This window comes from Girardinichthys multiradiatus, chromosome 10 (assembly GCF_021462225.1).
Source record: "Girardinichthys multiradiatus isolate DD_20200921_A chromosome 10, DD_fGirMul_XY1, whole genome shotgun sequence".
NCBI lineage: Eukaryota > Metazoa > Chordata > Actinopteri > Cyprinodontiformes > Goodeidae > Girardinichthys > Girardinichthys multiradiatus.
The window spans coordinates 29,597,197-29,610,849 of NC_061803.1; the positions used below are offsets into that span (position 1 = coordinate 29,597,197).

The window sequence follows — 13,653 nt, forward strand, 5'->3', positions numbered from 1 at the left end:
CCCTTGGCCCAATACTTGTTCTAGATGGGCGCGTCACTGCCAAGGACTACCGAACCATTCTTGAGGACCATGTGCATCCAATGGTTCAAACATTATATCCTGAAGGTGGTGCTGTGTATCAGGATGACAATGCACCAATACACACAGCAAGACTGGTGAAAGATTGGTTTGATGAACATGAAAGTGAAGTTGAACATTTCCAATGGCCTGCACAGTCACCAGATCTAAATATTATTGAGCCACTTTGGGGTGTTTTGGAGGAGCGAGTCAGGAAACGTTTTCCTCCATCAGTATCACGTAGTGACCTGGCCACTATCCTGCAAGAAGAATGGCTTAAAATCCCTCTGACCACTGTGCAGGACTTGTATATGTCATTCCCAAGACAAATTGACGCTGTATTGGCCGCAAATGGAAGCCCTACACCATACTAATAAATTATTGTGGTCTAAAACCACGTGTTTCAGTTTCATTGTCCAGCCCCTGTATGTTGCAAGTCTAATGGATTGGCCCATATATATACCATGAGCCATTAGTACTGTGTTTCCTCACCTCCTGAAAACCAGTCTCTTTCTCTGATAGGTGGATGATCTCAAGGCCAAGCTGGCTGCTCAGGAAGTGGAACTCAAGAAAAAGAATGAGGATGCTGACAAGCTGATCCAAGTAAGAGTGTATTTAATGTAATTTATATCAGGTGGTACTTTCTTACTTTGTAAGCCAGCAATTCATAGAGTTATATCTTCATTTTCAGACAGATTTCAGCCTCATTCATCAAGTTTATTTTTTTTCTTTAATTTATCGTTTCATATGTGTATTTATTGGCATAACTAGCAGTTGCAATCAGTTGTAGTCTAGACCTTTCCTAATCATGTAACTTGTTACTTGTCTGTGGTGTTTTTTTCTCTAGATTATATACTAAAGCTGATAAATTTTCTAACTAAACCCCTTGTGCTGTCCTCAGGAGGTTGGTATAGAAACAGAGAAGGTCACAAAGGAGAAGGCTGTGGCAGATGAGGAAGAACGAAAAGTGGCGGCTATTACTGTAGTTGTCGGTGGCAAGCAGAGAGACTGTGAAGAGGACGTAGCCAAGGCTGAACCAGCTCTTCAAGCAGCTCAGGATGCCCTTAACACCCTTAATAAAGTCAGTTCCTCTGTTATTTCAAACTTGTCTTGGTTTGTCAATCCTTCTTTATCTGTATCTTTTGTTTGTGTTTCATTTTCTCGTACTCGTCGTCTTCCGCTTATCCGGGACCGGGTCGCGGGGGCAGCAGACTCAGCAGAGACGCCCAGACGTCCCTCTCCCCAGACACCTCCGCCAGCTCCTCCGGGTGGAGCCCAAGGTGTTCCCAAAGGCACTGTCCCCATCCGCCACGCAATCTTGAAGAGGCGTGTCAACCATGACAGCCCCACAACATCCAAAGACTTGAGGTACTCAGGGCGGATCTCATCCAACCCCGAAGCCCTGCCACCGCAGAACTTTTTAACCACCTCGGTGACTTCAGCCTGGGTGATGAAAGAGTCCAGCCCCGAGTGCCCATACTCTGTTTCCACCACGGAATGCATGATGGCAGGATTGAGGAGATCCTCAAAGTAGTCCTTGCACCTCCCAATAATGTCCTCAGTTGAGGTCAGCAGCCTCCCACCCCCACTATAAACAGTGTTGGCGAAGCACTGCTTCCCCCTCCTGAGGCGCCGGATGGTTTGCCAGAATCACTTCGAGGCCAACCGGTAGTCCTTCTCCATGGCCTCACCGAACTCCTCCCAGGCCCGAGTTTTTGCCTCTGCCACAGCCCGGGCCGCAGCACGCTTGGCCTCACGGTACCCGTCAGCCACCTTAGAAGTCCCACAAACCAACCACAGTCGATAGGACTCCTTCTTCAGCTTGACAGCATCCCTTACTGCCAGTGTCCACCACCGGGTTCTGGGATTGCCGCCGCGACAGGCACCGCAGACCTTACGGCCGCAGCTGCGGGCAGCAGCATCGACAATAGATGCGGAGAACATGGTCCACTCGGACTCTATGTCTCCAACATCCCCCGGGATCTGGTCAAAGCTGAATACATCCCTGGCCGAGGGCTCCGCCAGGCGTTCCCAGCAGACCCTCACTATGCGCTTAGGCCTGCCAAGTCTGTCCGGCTTTCTCCTCCAGCAGATCCAACTCACCACCAGGTGGTGATCAATGGACAGCTCAGCCCCTCTCTTCACACGAGTGTCCAAAACATGCGGCCGAAGGTCTGATGATATGACAACAAAGTCGATCATCGACCTCCTGCCTAGGGTGTCCTGGTGCCAAGTGCACTGATGGACACCCTTATGTTTGAACATGGTGTTCATTATGGACAATCCGTGACTAGCATAGAAGTCCAATAACAGAACACCACTCGGATTCAGATCAGGGAGGCCATTCTTCCCGATCACGCCTCTCCAGGTGTCACTGTCATTTCTCACGTGGGCGTTGAAGTCCCCCAGCAGAATAATGGAGTTCCTGGGAGGGGCACTCTCCAGCAACCCCGACAGGGACACCAAGAAGGCCGGGTACTCCGGCCCGTAGGCCGAGACGACAATCAGAGACCTATCCCCAACCCGAAGGCGCAGGGATACGACCCTCTCATCCACCGGGGGCAACAAGCATACCCACACCAGCCCGCCGCCTCTCCCCGTGGGCCACTCCAGAGTAGAAGAGAGTCCAGCCCCTCTCAAGGAGATGGGTTCCAGAGCCCACGCTGTGCGTGGAGGCGAGCCTGACTATTTCTAGTCGATATCTCTCGACCTCCCATACAAGCTCAGACTCCTTCCCCCCCAACGAGGTGACATTCCACGTCCCTAGAGCCAGCCTTAGCATCCGGGGATCGGGCCGCTGAGGTCTCCACCTTTGTCCGCTGCCCAATCCTCTTTGCACCGGTCCCTCACAGTTCCCCCTGCAGATGGTAGGCCCACTTGGGGATGGCCTCGCGTCTCTCATTCGGGCTTGGCGAGGAGGCCACCAGGCACTCTCCAGCGTGTCCCGACCCCAGGCCTGGCTCCAGGGTTGGACCCCGGCTCCGCCGTACCGGGCGACGCCACGTGCCTCGATATTTTTGTCCTCATGAGGGATTCTTGAACCGCTCTTTGTCTGACCCATCATCTAGAGCCTGTTTGCCATGTGTTTCATTTTAAAAAGGGTTATGTTCTTTGCTCTTTGTCTGATTTAACAAAATTCCAGCCTTGGTGGACAATACTGATGAGAAAAAATAGTTAAATCACAGGGTTTAGTCAGGTCTTTGCAAAAATAATGTTGTCTTTATGTTTCATCGATATTTTACTTTATCCTTGCATCCCATGCAGGTTTAAGAACTGGCTGGGGGATTTTCAAAAACACCCTCTGTGTTTAAAAGGTGCTCTTTGTTCAAACAAGCAGAACAGACAGTTCAATCACTGCTCAGAGCTCTCTCAAGATTCCTTAATTAGAATTCTCTGTTGTCGTCTCAAAGTCAGCACAGGTTCTTCTTTCTTTATTCTAATCCCCTCCTTTTTTCTTACTTTTTTCCCCCTCAGAAGACCAGAGAGATTGTGCAGTTGTTCAAACTCAATTAAATCATGCACTCTTTCTTTTAACCTTCAATATTCCCTCCACGTTTTCTTTTTCAGAAAAACTTGACAGAGCTGAAGTCATTTGGTTCTCCCGTGGCAGCGGTGACCAATGTCACGGCAGCAGTAATGGTCCTGACAGCACCTGTAGGCAAAGTCCCGAAGGATCGCAGCTGGAAGGCAGCAAAGGTTATGATGGCCAAGGTTGACACATTCCTGGACTCCCTGATAAACTTCAACAAAGAAAACATCCCAGAGGCTTGCCTGAAAGCCATTCGGCCTTACCTGCAGGTGAGCATTCCTTGTTGGTTTCTACTGTCTGGTGGGTTGCCCAGCACTCTGCTGTAAGTTCTACTAATAAATCCTAATTTTAGCAGGGCTGTGATTATAATGACAGTGGCACATTATGGCTGTCAAGCATTCAAATGTCAGCCAGAGAAAATCAAGGAGTAAATTAAGTGTTGCAAATTTAACAGCTGCCCTGATTATGAGGTTCAATGAAGCAGACACAGGCTATGCCAATGCAGCAGATAACACTCACCCTTCTGTTTCTTCAAAACGTTCATGTGAAATGCTCTGTATCATTTTAAAAACATATTTTGTAGTGATGCTACAAAGTATATAGAACATTGTTGCAAGGTATGATGGATGAGTAAGACATTTTCATAGGTCTTCGCCAATTCAAATTGGCCATTTCACCTTACAAGGGGAGAATATTCAAAACAACTCAAAACAGACCCAGGTCTGGCTGTCCAAGCAAGTTTACCCTTAAAGCAGACTGATTAGTTCTAAAACAAGTTTGCAATAATCCTAAAATTTAATCGCTGGACCTACAGCAGGCACATGCTACTGGTGACATAAAAAGCCTGTGCCTTTACAATTGCAAAGAGACTGTACAAATTTTACTTTTATAGGAGGTTCCCAAGAAGGAAACCAAACACAGCATGGGGTTCTACCTTTTTAATATCTTTTTGTTTAATTATTGAAATAAGTTTAATTGTTGTTGATTAGGTGCTGTTAAATACCTTCCTTTTTTAGAGAAGAAAAAAATTTGAACTGAATATTTCATGTCATGTCACATGTCATATTTCACATTTTTCACATGACTGTATCCAAGGTTTTTTTTTACTTAACCAAGTATGTTAATCAATTGTTAACAAAGCCCAGAAACCACCCTGACACTCTCCCTTTCCCCCACCCCCACCCCTTTTTTGCTGACAGGACACTTGTAACTTGCAACTCTATGCGTTACATTAACGCTCAGCTTGGACTCCTGCTTTACTTGCACTGCCATAATTGCACACTGATCACCTGCACTGTTGTACTGCTCTCGCACCCAATACTGCTCTATATTTACTCTCACTCACTTAAAACTGTGCACATATATTTATAGTATATTGTAGATATGTTTATACTGTTTAATTTGTATTGTATTGCACCGACTACGCCAAAACAAATTCCTTGTATGTCCAAAAACGTACTTGGCAATAAAGCTTTTCTGATAAGCTTCCATTGTGGGTACGTTTAGCTAATGTTAACTTTTTAAACAAATTTTACTGCCAGATATCTGTAGGATCATTGGATATTTTATATGCTATATTTGCTTGACAGCTAAAGCCCCTTTGGGATGTCTTTTCAGTTAATCTGACAGTAGCAAAATATGCTGAATAAAATCATAATGAGCACCCCAATCAGTCTTCCTCCAAAGTCCCAGCAGAATTCATACCAAGTCAGATCTTTTAACATTTAAATGTCACTTTTACCTCATCATATGTCTGCACTGCATGTGAAATTTATTTTGCTGTTTAAATTATGCTCAAAGACAATACACTGCCTGGCCAAAAAATAAAAAGTCACCACCTGGATTTAACTAAGCAAACAGGTACGAGCCTCCCATTGGATAATTACTGCATGGGCGATCGTGTTTCAGCTGGCAACAAGTTATTTAACCCCAACTGGTGCAATGAGTTGCTTCTCATCTCTTAAACAAACCATGTTGAAAGACACATCCTGTGGTCATGGAAAAGATGTCAGTCTGTTTCAGAAGGGTCAAATTATTGGCATGCATCAGGCAGAGAAAACATCTAAGCAGTTGGACAGTTCTTAACCTAAAAATGGGTTAAGAACTGTCAAACGCATTATTAAAAACTGGAAGGATGTTTGGGACCTACCGTCTTCGAGGAAGAAAGGTGGCCAGAACACAATTCTGAATGATCGTGATTGGCGATCACTTAAACGTTTGGTGAAATCAAATTGAAGAAAAACAACAGTAGAACTCTGGGCTATGTTTAATAGGGAAGGTAAGAGCCTTTCCACACACACAATGCGAAGGGAACTCAAGGGATTGGGACTGAACAGCTGTGTAGCCTTAATAAAACCAGTACTCAGTGAGGCTAACCGGAAAAAAGGCTTCAATTTGCTAGGAAGCATAAAGATTAGACTCTGGAGTAATGGAAGAAGGCCATGTTGTGTGATGATTCCAGATTTACCCTGTTCCCGAGTGATGGGCGCATCGGGGTAAGACGAGAGGCAGGTGAAGTGATGCACCCATCATGCCTACTGCCTACTGTACCAGCCTGTGGGGGCAGTGCTATGATATGGGTTTGCTGCAGTCGGTCAGGTCTGGGTTCAGCAACAGTATGTGTTCAAAGAATGAGGTCAGCTGATCACCTGAATATACTGAATGAACAGTTTATTCCATCAATGGATTTTTTCTTCCCTGATGGCATGGGCATATTCCAAGATGACAATCTCAGGATTCATCAAGCTCGAATTTTGAAAGAGTGGTTCAGGGAGCATGAGACATCATTCTCACACATGGACTGGCCACCACAGAACCCACGCCTTAACCCCATTGAGAATCTTTGGGATGTTCTGGAGAAGGCTTTGCGCAGTGGTCAGACTCTACCATCATTAATGCAAGATCTTGGTGAAATATTAATGCAACACTGGGTGGAAATAAATCTTGTGACATTGCAGAAGCTGATCGAACCAATGCCACAGAGAATGTGTGCTGTAATCAAAGCTAAAGGCGGTCCAATGAAATATTAGAGTGTGTGACCTTTTTTTTTGGTGGCGACCTTTGTTTTGGCCAAGCAGTGTATGAGTGTCAATTTGTTGAGACAGTGACAGCCAACCTCAGCACCACATTGTTTCTTCACCTGTTTGTGTACATAACCAAAAAGCAATCATATGCTATTTTATAGTTTTATCCAATATTATAATTACCAGGGTACATGTGGCCTCTCCGGAAAGCAAATCCCATTACTTTCTAACCACTAGGCCACCACTCCCCATTGAGTCCAAAACAGGCTTATGTTTACATAGGTCACTACATCTCTTGGTGACTTAGAGGTGTAAATACAGTCGGTTGATTTCAACCTGACTGCATTTCATCACACCTGATGCATCAGTCCTTTAAGAAATTGGCCAGAAAGCATCAAGTGTTCTTTAAAGGAGACACTATGCCTATTGCACAAAAGAGGACAGCATGCACAGTGAGTCCCAAATAAGTTTTAATGTCTGTTTGTGGATGGGTAAATTAAAACAAAGTGTTATCTCTAGGTGTGTGCGTTTCCACAGTGGAGACCAAAATCAGGCTGTTTGCATAAATTACATCAGTTGATGAGAGAATGCCCTCCTCCTGAAGGAGTGTTGCAGGTTCACCTTCAGTGATCAAGAGACACAGACCGATGCAGCCATATTTCAGATTGTTTCATGGTGGTATTGGTTTAAAAGCCAAGCAATATCATGGATTTAAAATAAGCTGCCCCTATCTTGTGCAGGAGAGAGAAAACAAAATCCAGTCATGAAAAGAAGGTGTAATTTTCAGCAAAACTGCTATGACTGATGATTTGGTCACAATGATTTCGCTTTATGACTTAAGTAGTCACTCCAGACTTTAAGATACGATGTTGCTGTAACAAATTTAAAATAAATTTTTCTGATATGTTCTTGCCTTTTAGAAGAGAACAGAGGAGGGCTATGGTTGGGATTACAAGATGGTGTTGTACAGCCTTGAATTGTTGTTATCTTGCAGCAGTAATCCTCTGAAGCTTCAATCAGTTGTAACTCAGAAGAAGATTGTTATGATTTAAAGATTTTAATAATTAAAGCCTATGTGATGTTTTACAAACCAATATTTCCATTGAGTTCATCGCATTGTATTAATGTATCTGAAAGTAAGTTCTATAAAGCACTGGTGTTTGAGTGACAGGGTTTAAAAATTGCAATAATACTAATAACTCCTGTTCTATAAAGTTAAAAGAAAATATGAACTGGAGAGGAGTTTCAAATATGAGATGACTGAAAATGTTGGGAATTTTTAAGCAGTGAGAAATACCACTACCACCACAAGACTCCAATTAGTTCAGGGTCCATCTCTTAACCAGAGCCATGTCTGAGGTAGATTTCTTCCCTGGTACCGTGATTTATCTAAATTCCTGTAGAGAAAGCAAAGGAAGTAAAACTGTTGGTTCCTGCAAATGGTTCTTACAGTGAAAATTGTACTTATGTCACATTTACCTATTCACCATGTACCATCATGCCTATGCAATGTCTTGTAACCTTTATGTGATAGACCAACAAGCTATTGCACTGTTTTAAACTGTTGTGAGTTCATTTGTTTTGGTGCTCTCCAGGATCCAGAGTTTCAGCCAGACCTGGTTGCCTCCAAATCATACGCAGCAGCGGGTTTGTGTTCCTGGGTTCTAAACATTGTCAAATTCTACGAGGTTTACTGTGAGGTGGAGCCCAAGCGCCAGGCTCTAAGCAAGGCCAACACTGAACTGGGTGCTGCACAAGAGAAACTAACTGCCATCAAGAGCAAAATCATCGTAAGTTGGATTAATGTGGGAATGAGAAGTTGCTTTTACAGCATTCCTACAGTCTAGAAAAGTATGGAATGTGATCAAAGTATTTTCTTGGTCTGGGTAAGTAAGAAAAAGAAAATAAAGTGGGAAAAAATATTTGTTTTCTTGTACTTTTCTGTCCTTCCCCGTGTCTCTACGTCTTCAGGGTCCTACTTCCTCACTTTCCTCTTCATGTCTTTCCTTCCTCCCCTCATGTATTCCTTGTACCCCTCATTCCTCACCCTTTTCTCTCTTCCCTTCCCTTCCCTTTCCTTTCCTTCCTTCCTTTCTTTTTTTGTCTTGCTCTTCCAATTTTCTCACCTCTGGCCTTGTGTCCTTCTGTCCTTTGTTTTATCCTTTTCTTCATTCCTTGCTGATGTCCTTCCTTCCTTCCCTTATTCTTTCTACCTTTGTGTACTTTCTTTGTTTCTTGTCACTATCCTTTCTTACTTTCTAATGAATTTAATTATCTCCTTTATTCCTTGTGTCTTTCTTCCCATCCTTCTAACCCCCTTCTATGTCAGTCTCTGGTTCCTGCAGGTTCTATATATAAAATCCAACTAGTGTAGAAATGTCTACCATGATTTGGAGAATATTTGTATATTTCGATTATAAAATGGATGAAATGAACTAAGAACTCTGTGATGTTTACATTTAAAACATGTCAGAACTGTAAACTAAAAAAGAGTGTTGATTTAAGAAAGTTTTGATTTTAATGGTTGCAAATAATTGCTGTGATCCTTAAAGGTATTCTTGTATCTGTGTTTTCTATATTATTTCTATAAGGCAATATTCAGTGGTACGGGCTAAAAAAATCTCTAAACTTTAGCTTTGGACTAACTGAGAGTTGAATAATGACTTGTGAAAGGTTGACATTGCTGACTGATTTTTGAGACATTAGTGAGGATCAAAAACTCCATCAAACCCTGAAGATATGCAGTATATTAGGAATTAGATGGCACAAAAATAAAATCGAAATAACCACAGGCTGTGTGAGTCGTAGTAGAAAGTCAGGATATGAATTATTTTATCAGCCTTTGAGTGACAGTTGACACACGAGCTCTTCCAGTAATTATACACCGCCAGCATTCCATCAATAAAAAGCTGGTGTAAGTGCTTTAAAAGGCTTTTGCTGTTCATTAATCTAAAACCAAATTCATCATCCCCCCTCCCCCCCAATCATTGATGAAAGCAGCTGTAAATAATTGTTGCTCAGTGGCTTTTGACATTTAGTTCATGAGAGGTCCAGATAGCCCGAGCACTAAGTAAGGCCTATGACACTGTGGCAGATCTGGCTGCTTACATCAAAACCTGCAGAGTGCAGAGCAATGGTTGTTAATAAGATCCACCATGACTTCTTGCTGTCATTTTTCAGCCTTCAGTCAGATCGCCTGAGCAGAGAGTAGTTTTCGGAGCCAAGGGGAATTAGCAACCCTCAAACTAATCTACTGAAAACTGTGTGCTTCTCCACCGATTAATCCTGTTTGTACTTGTGCTAATTGGTTCCATATGCCAAATAAATCCAAAAAAGAGGGAAGTTTTACCCAACTTTTTACTACTCCCAAAGATTTTTTCACACTTTCTTATTTGTGTCTTGTGTCTTTATCGACACAGTAATGAGTGCCTAATATGATTTTACTTTCCCTTACTCTTTGTATGTGTGTGTTTTTGGTATTTTAAGCACCTTAATGAAAACCTGGCCAAGCTCACAGCAAAGTTTGAGAAAGCCACTGCTGACAAGGTGAAGTGCCAACAGGAGGCAGAATCAACGACCCGCACTATTTCGCTGGCCAACCGCCTGGTGAGGACAACTGCAGTATAATGCAGAACACAAGCGAACCACTATCACACCAAACACACTTTTTTCCTGTTTTCTGTACATGATATATTTATATTTAAAGATACAGAAATGTGGCATATAAAGTTCCTTGCAAAGGTTACACCCCTTGAATTTTCCACATTTTGTCATGTTACAACCAAAAACTGTATTTTAATAAGACCTTTCTGTTAGGCCAACATAGTAGCACATAATTGGGGAAATATTTCATGATTTTTAATTTAAAAAAGAAATAAAACTCTGAAAGAGTGTCATATATTTGTATTCAGAGTTCCACTCTGTACAACAAACTTCAGATTTCTAGTAGATCTAGACTGAAATCTTTGCATTTTTTTTCATAACTCATGCTCAGTCAGATTGGATGGGGAGCGTGTGTGAACATAAACTTCAAAACTTTTCACAGTTAGACTTAGGTCTGGGCACATAGGATAACACATAGATATGCTTTGATTTAAAACATTTCATTGTAGCTCTACCTGTATGTTTAGTGTTGCTAAATTATTGTGGTTTTATACCACAATAATTTATTAGTATGGTGTAGGGCCTCCTTTTGAAGCCAATACAGCGTCAGTTCGTCTTGGGAATGACATATACAAGTCCTGCACAGTGGTCAGAGCGAGTTTAAGCCATTCTTCTTGCAGGATAGTGGCCAGGTCACTACGTGATACTGGTGGAGGAAAACGTTTCCTGACTCGCTCCTCCAAAACACCCCAAAGTGGCTCAATAATATTTAGATCTGCTGACTGTGCAGGCCATGGGAGATGTTCAACTTCACTTTCATGTTCATCAAACCAATCTTTCACCAGTCTTGCTGTGTGTATTGGTGCATTGTCATCCTGATACACGGCACCGCCTTCAGGATACAATGTTTGAACCATTGGATGCACATGGTCCTCAAGAATGGTTCGGTAGTCCTTGGCAGTGACGCGCCCATCTAGCACAAGTATTGGGCCAAGGGAATGCCATGATATGGCAGCCCAAACCAGCACTGATCCACCCCCATGCTTCACTCTGGGCATGCAACAGTCTGGGTGGTACGCTTCTTTGGGGCTTCTCCACACCGTAACTCTCCCAGATGTGGGGAAAACAGTAAAGGTGGACTCATAAGAGAACAATACATGTTTCACATTGTCCACAGCCCAAGTTTTGCGCTCCTTGCACCATTGAAACCGACGATTGGCATTGGCATGAGTGACCAAAGGTTTGGCTATAGCAGCCCGGCCGGCTGTGTATATTGACCCTGTGGAGCTCCCAACGGACAGTTCTGGTGGAAACAGGAGAGTTGAGATGCACATTTAATTCTGCGTGATTTGGGCAGACGTGGTTTTATGTTTTTTGGACACAATCCGGGTTAGCACCCGAACATCCCTTTCAGACAGCTTCCTCTTGCGTCCACAGTTAATCCTGTTGGATGTGGTTCGTCCTTCTTGGTGGTATGCTGACATTACCCTGGATACCGTGGCTCTTGATACATCACAAAGACTTGCTGTCTTGGTCACAGATGCGCCAGCAAGACGTGCACCAACAATTTGTCCTCTTTTGAACTCTGGTATGTCACCCATAATGTTGTGTGCATTTCAATATTTTGAACAAAACTGTGCTCTTACCCTGTTAATTGAACCTTCACACTCTGCTCTTACTGGTGCAATGTGCAATCAATGAAGACTGGCTACCAGGCTGGTCCAATTTAGCCATGAAACCTCCCACACTAAAATGACAGGTGTTTCAGTTTCATTGTCCAACCCCTGTAGCTCCATCCATATCCCATCCTCTCTCACCAGCTTTCCTCCCACTGGTGAAGAAAAGTATCCTCACACCAAGATGTTGCCACCATGTTTCCCATAACACCCTTATGGGAAACATGGTGGCAACATTTTGGTGTGTTCAGCAAGACCCTTTCCCCCACATATGGTGTTCTGCATTAGGACCAGAAAGTTTGTTTCAGCAATAGCTTTTTGGCCAATCTGTCATCAAGATAATATTTGTGGAGTGAAAGACTATTAGTGATCCTGTCTTCCACCTGAGTTGTGGATAGCAGCAACTCCCCCAGAGTTACTCTGTACCTCCTGCTTCTCTGTCAGCTTTGGTAAATGGCCATGACTTGGTTGATTTACAGTTGTGCCATACTACATGAGATGTTCAAAGCTTGGGGGATGTTGTTTTATAACCTAAACCAGTTTTAAACCTCCCCTCATCTTTATCCCTGACCTGTCTGTTGTGTTACTAGGTCTTTATTATGTTTTGTTGTGCAATAATATTTTTAACAAACTTCTAAGGTCATCTTAGGACAAATGGTTTTAGATTATTTCTGAAGAATGAAATTAGAGCTGAGAGGGCTGTATGCAAATCCTTACCACACTTGGAGTTTTTTTTGTACAGAATTTTAAAAATCATGTATACTTTTCCTTCCACTTCACAGTTATGCACTACTTTGTCTTTGTGTCACATGCATTCCAAATAAAATACATTAAAGCTTGTGGTTGTAATGCGATGAAATGTTGAAAAGGTCAGTGATTCTGAAGACTTTTTAAGGCTCTGGACAGTGTTCCTGCTCTTGCTGCATGATCATGTTGTTTTTATGAAATTGTGTGTTATGGCGGATTGAATGGAATGTTTTGTGCTACATTTGATCACATTTTAGTTGCCATTGTGTCACACATTCTACTTTATTAGGTACACCTGTCCAACTGCTCGCTAACGCAAATTTCTAATCAGCCAGTCACATGGCAGCAACTCAATGCATTTAGGCATGTAGACATGGTCAAGACGATTTGCTGCAGTTCAAACCGAGCATCAGAATGGGGAAGAAAGGTGATTTAAGTGACTTTGAACGTGGCATGGTTGTTGGTGCCAGACAGGTTGGTCTGAGTATTTCAGAAACTGCTGATCTACTGGGATTTTTATGCACTACCATCTCTAGGGTTTATAGAGAATGGTCTAAAAAAGAGAAAATATCCAGTGAGCTGCAGTTCTGTGGGCGCAAATGCCTTGTTGATGCCAGAGGTCAGAGGTGAATGGCCAGACTGGTTCGAGCTGATAGAAAGGCAACAGTAACTCAAATAACCGCTCGTTACAACCAAGGCATGCAGAAGATCATCTCTGAACGCACAACACGTCAAAACTTGTGGCGTATGGGCTACAGCAGCAGAAGACTACACCAGGTGCCACTCTTGTCAGCTTAGAAAAGGAAACTGAGGCTACAATTTGCACAGGCTCACCAAAATTGGACAATAGAAGATTGGAAAAACATTGCCTGGTCTGATGACTCTTGATTTCTGCTGCGACATTCGGATGGTAAGGTCAGAATTTGGCGTCAACAACATGAAAGCATGGATCCATCCTGTCTTGTATCAACGGTTCAGGCTGGTGGTGGTGGTGTAATGGTGTGGGGGATATTTTCTT

At 43.1% G+C, this 13,653-nt stretch overlaps 1 protein-coding gene across 1 annotated transcript in view; it reads left to right on the plus strand.

Moving 5' to 3' along the window:
* Positions 1-13,653, plus strand: part of dnah9 (dynein, axonemal, heavy chain 9) — a 274,955-nt gene that overhangs the window by 169,254 nt on the left and 92,048 nt on the right. Inside the window, exons 55-59 of the mRNA XM_047377712.1 lie at positions 580-660; positions 959-1,138; positions 3,625-3,855; positions 8,205-8,399; positions 10,096-10,215. Of these exons, the coding sequence (XP_047233668.1) occupies positions 580-660; positions 959-1,138; positions 3,625-3,855; positions 8,205-8,399; positions 10,096-10,215 (807 nt within the window). The remainder of the gene's footprint in view (positions 1-579; positions 661-958; positions 1,139-3,624; positions 3,856-8,204; positions 8,400-10,095; positions 10,216-13,653) is intronic.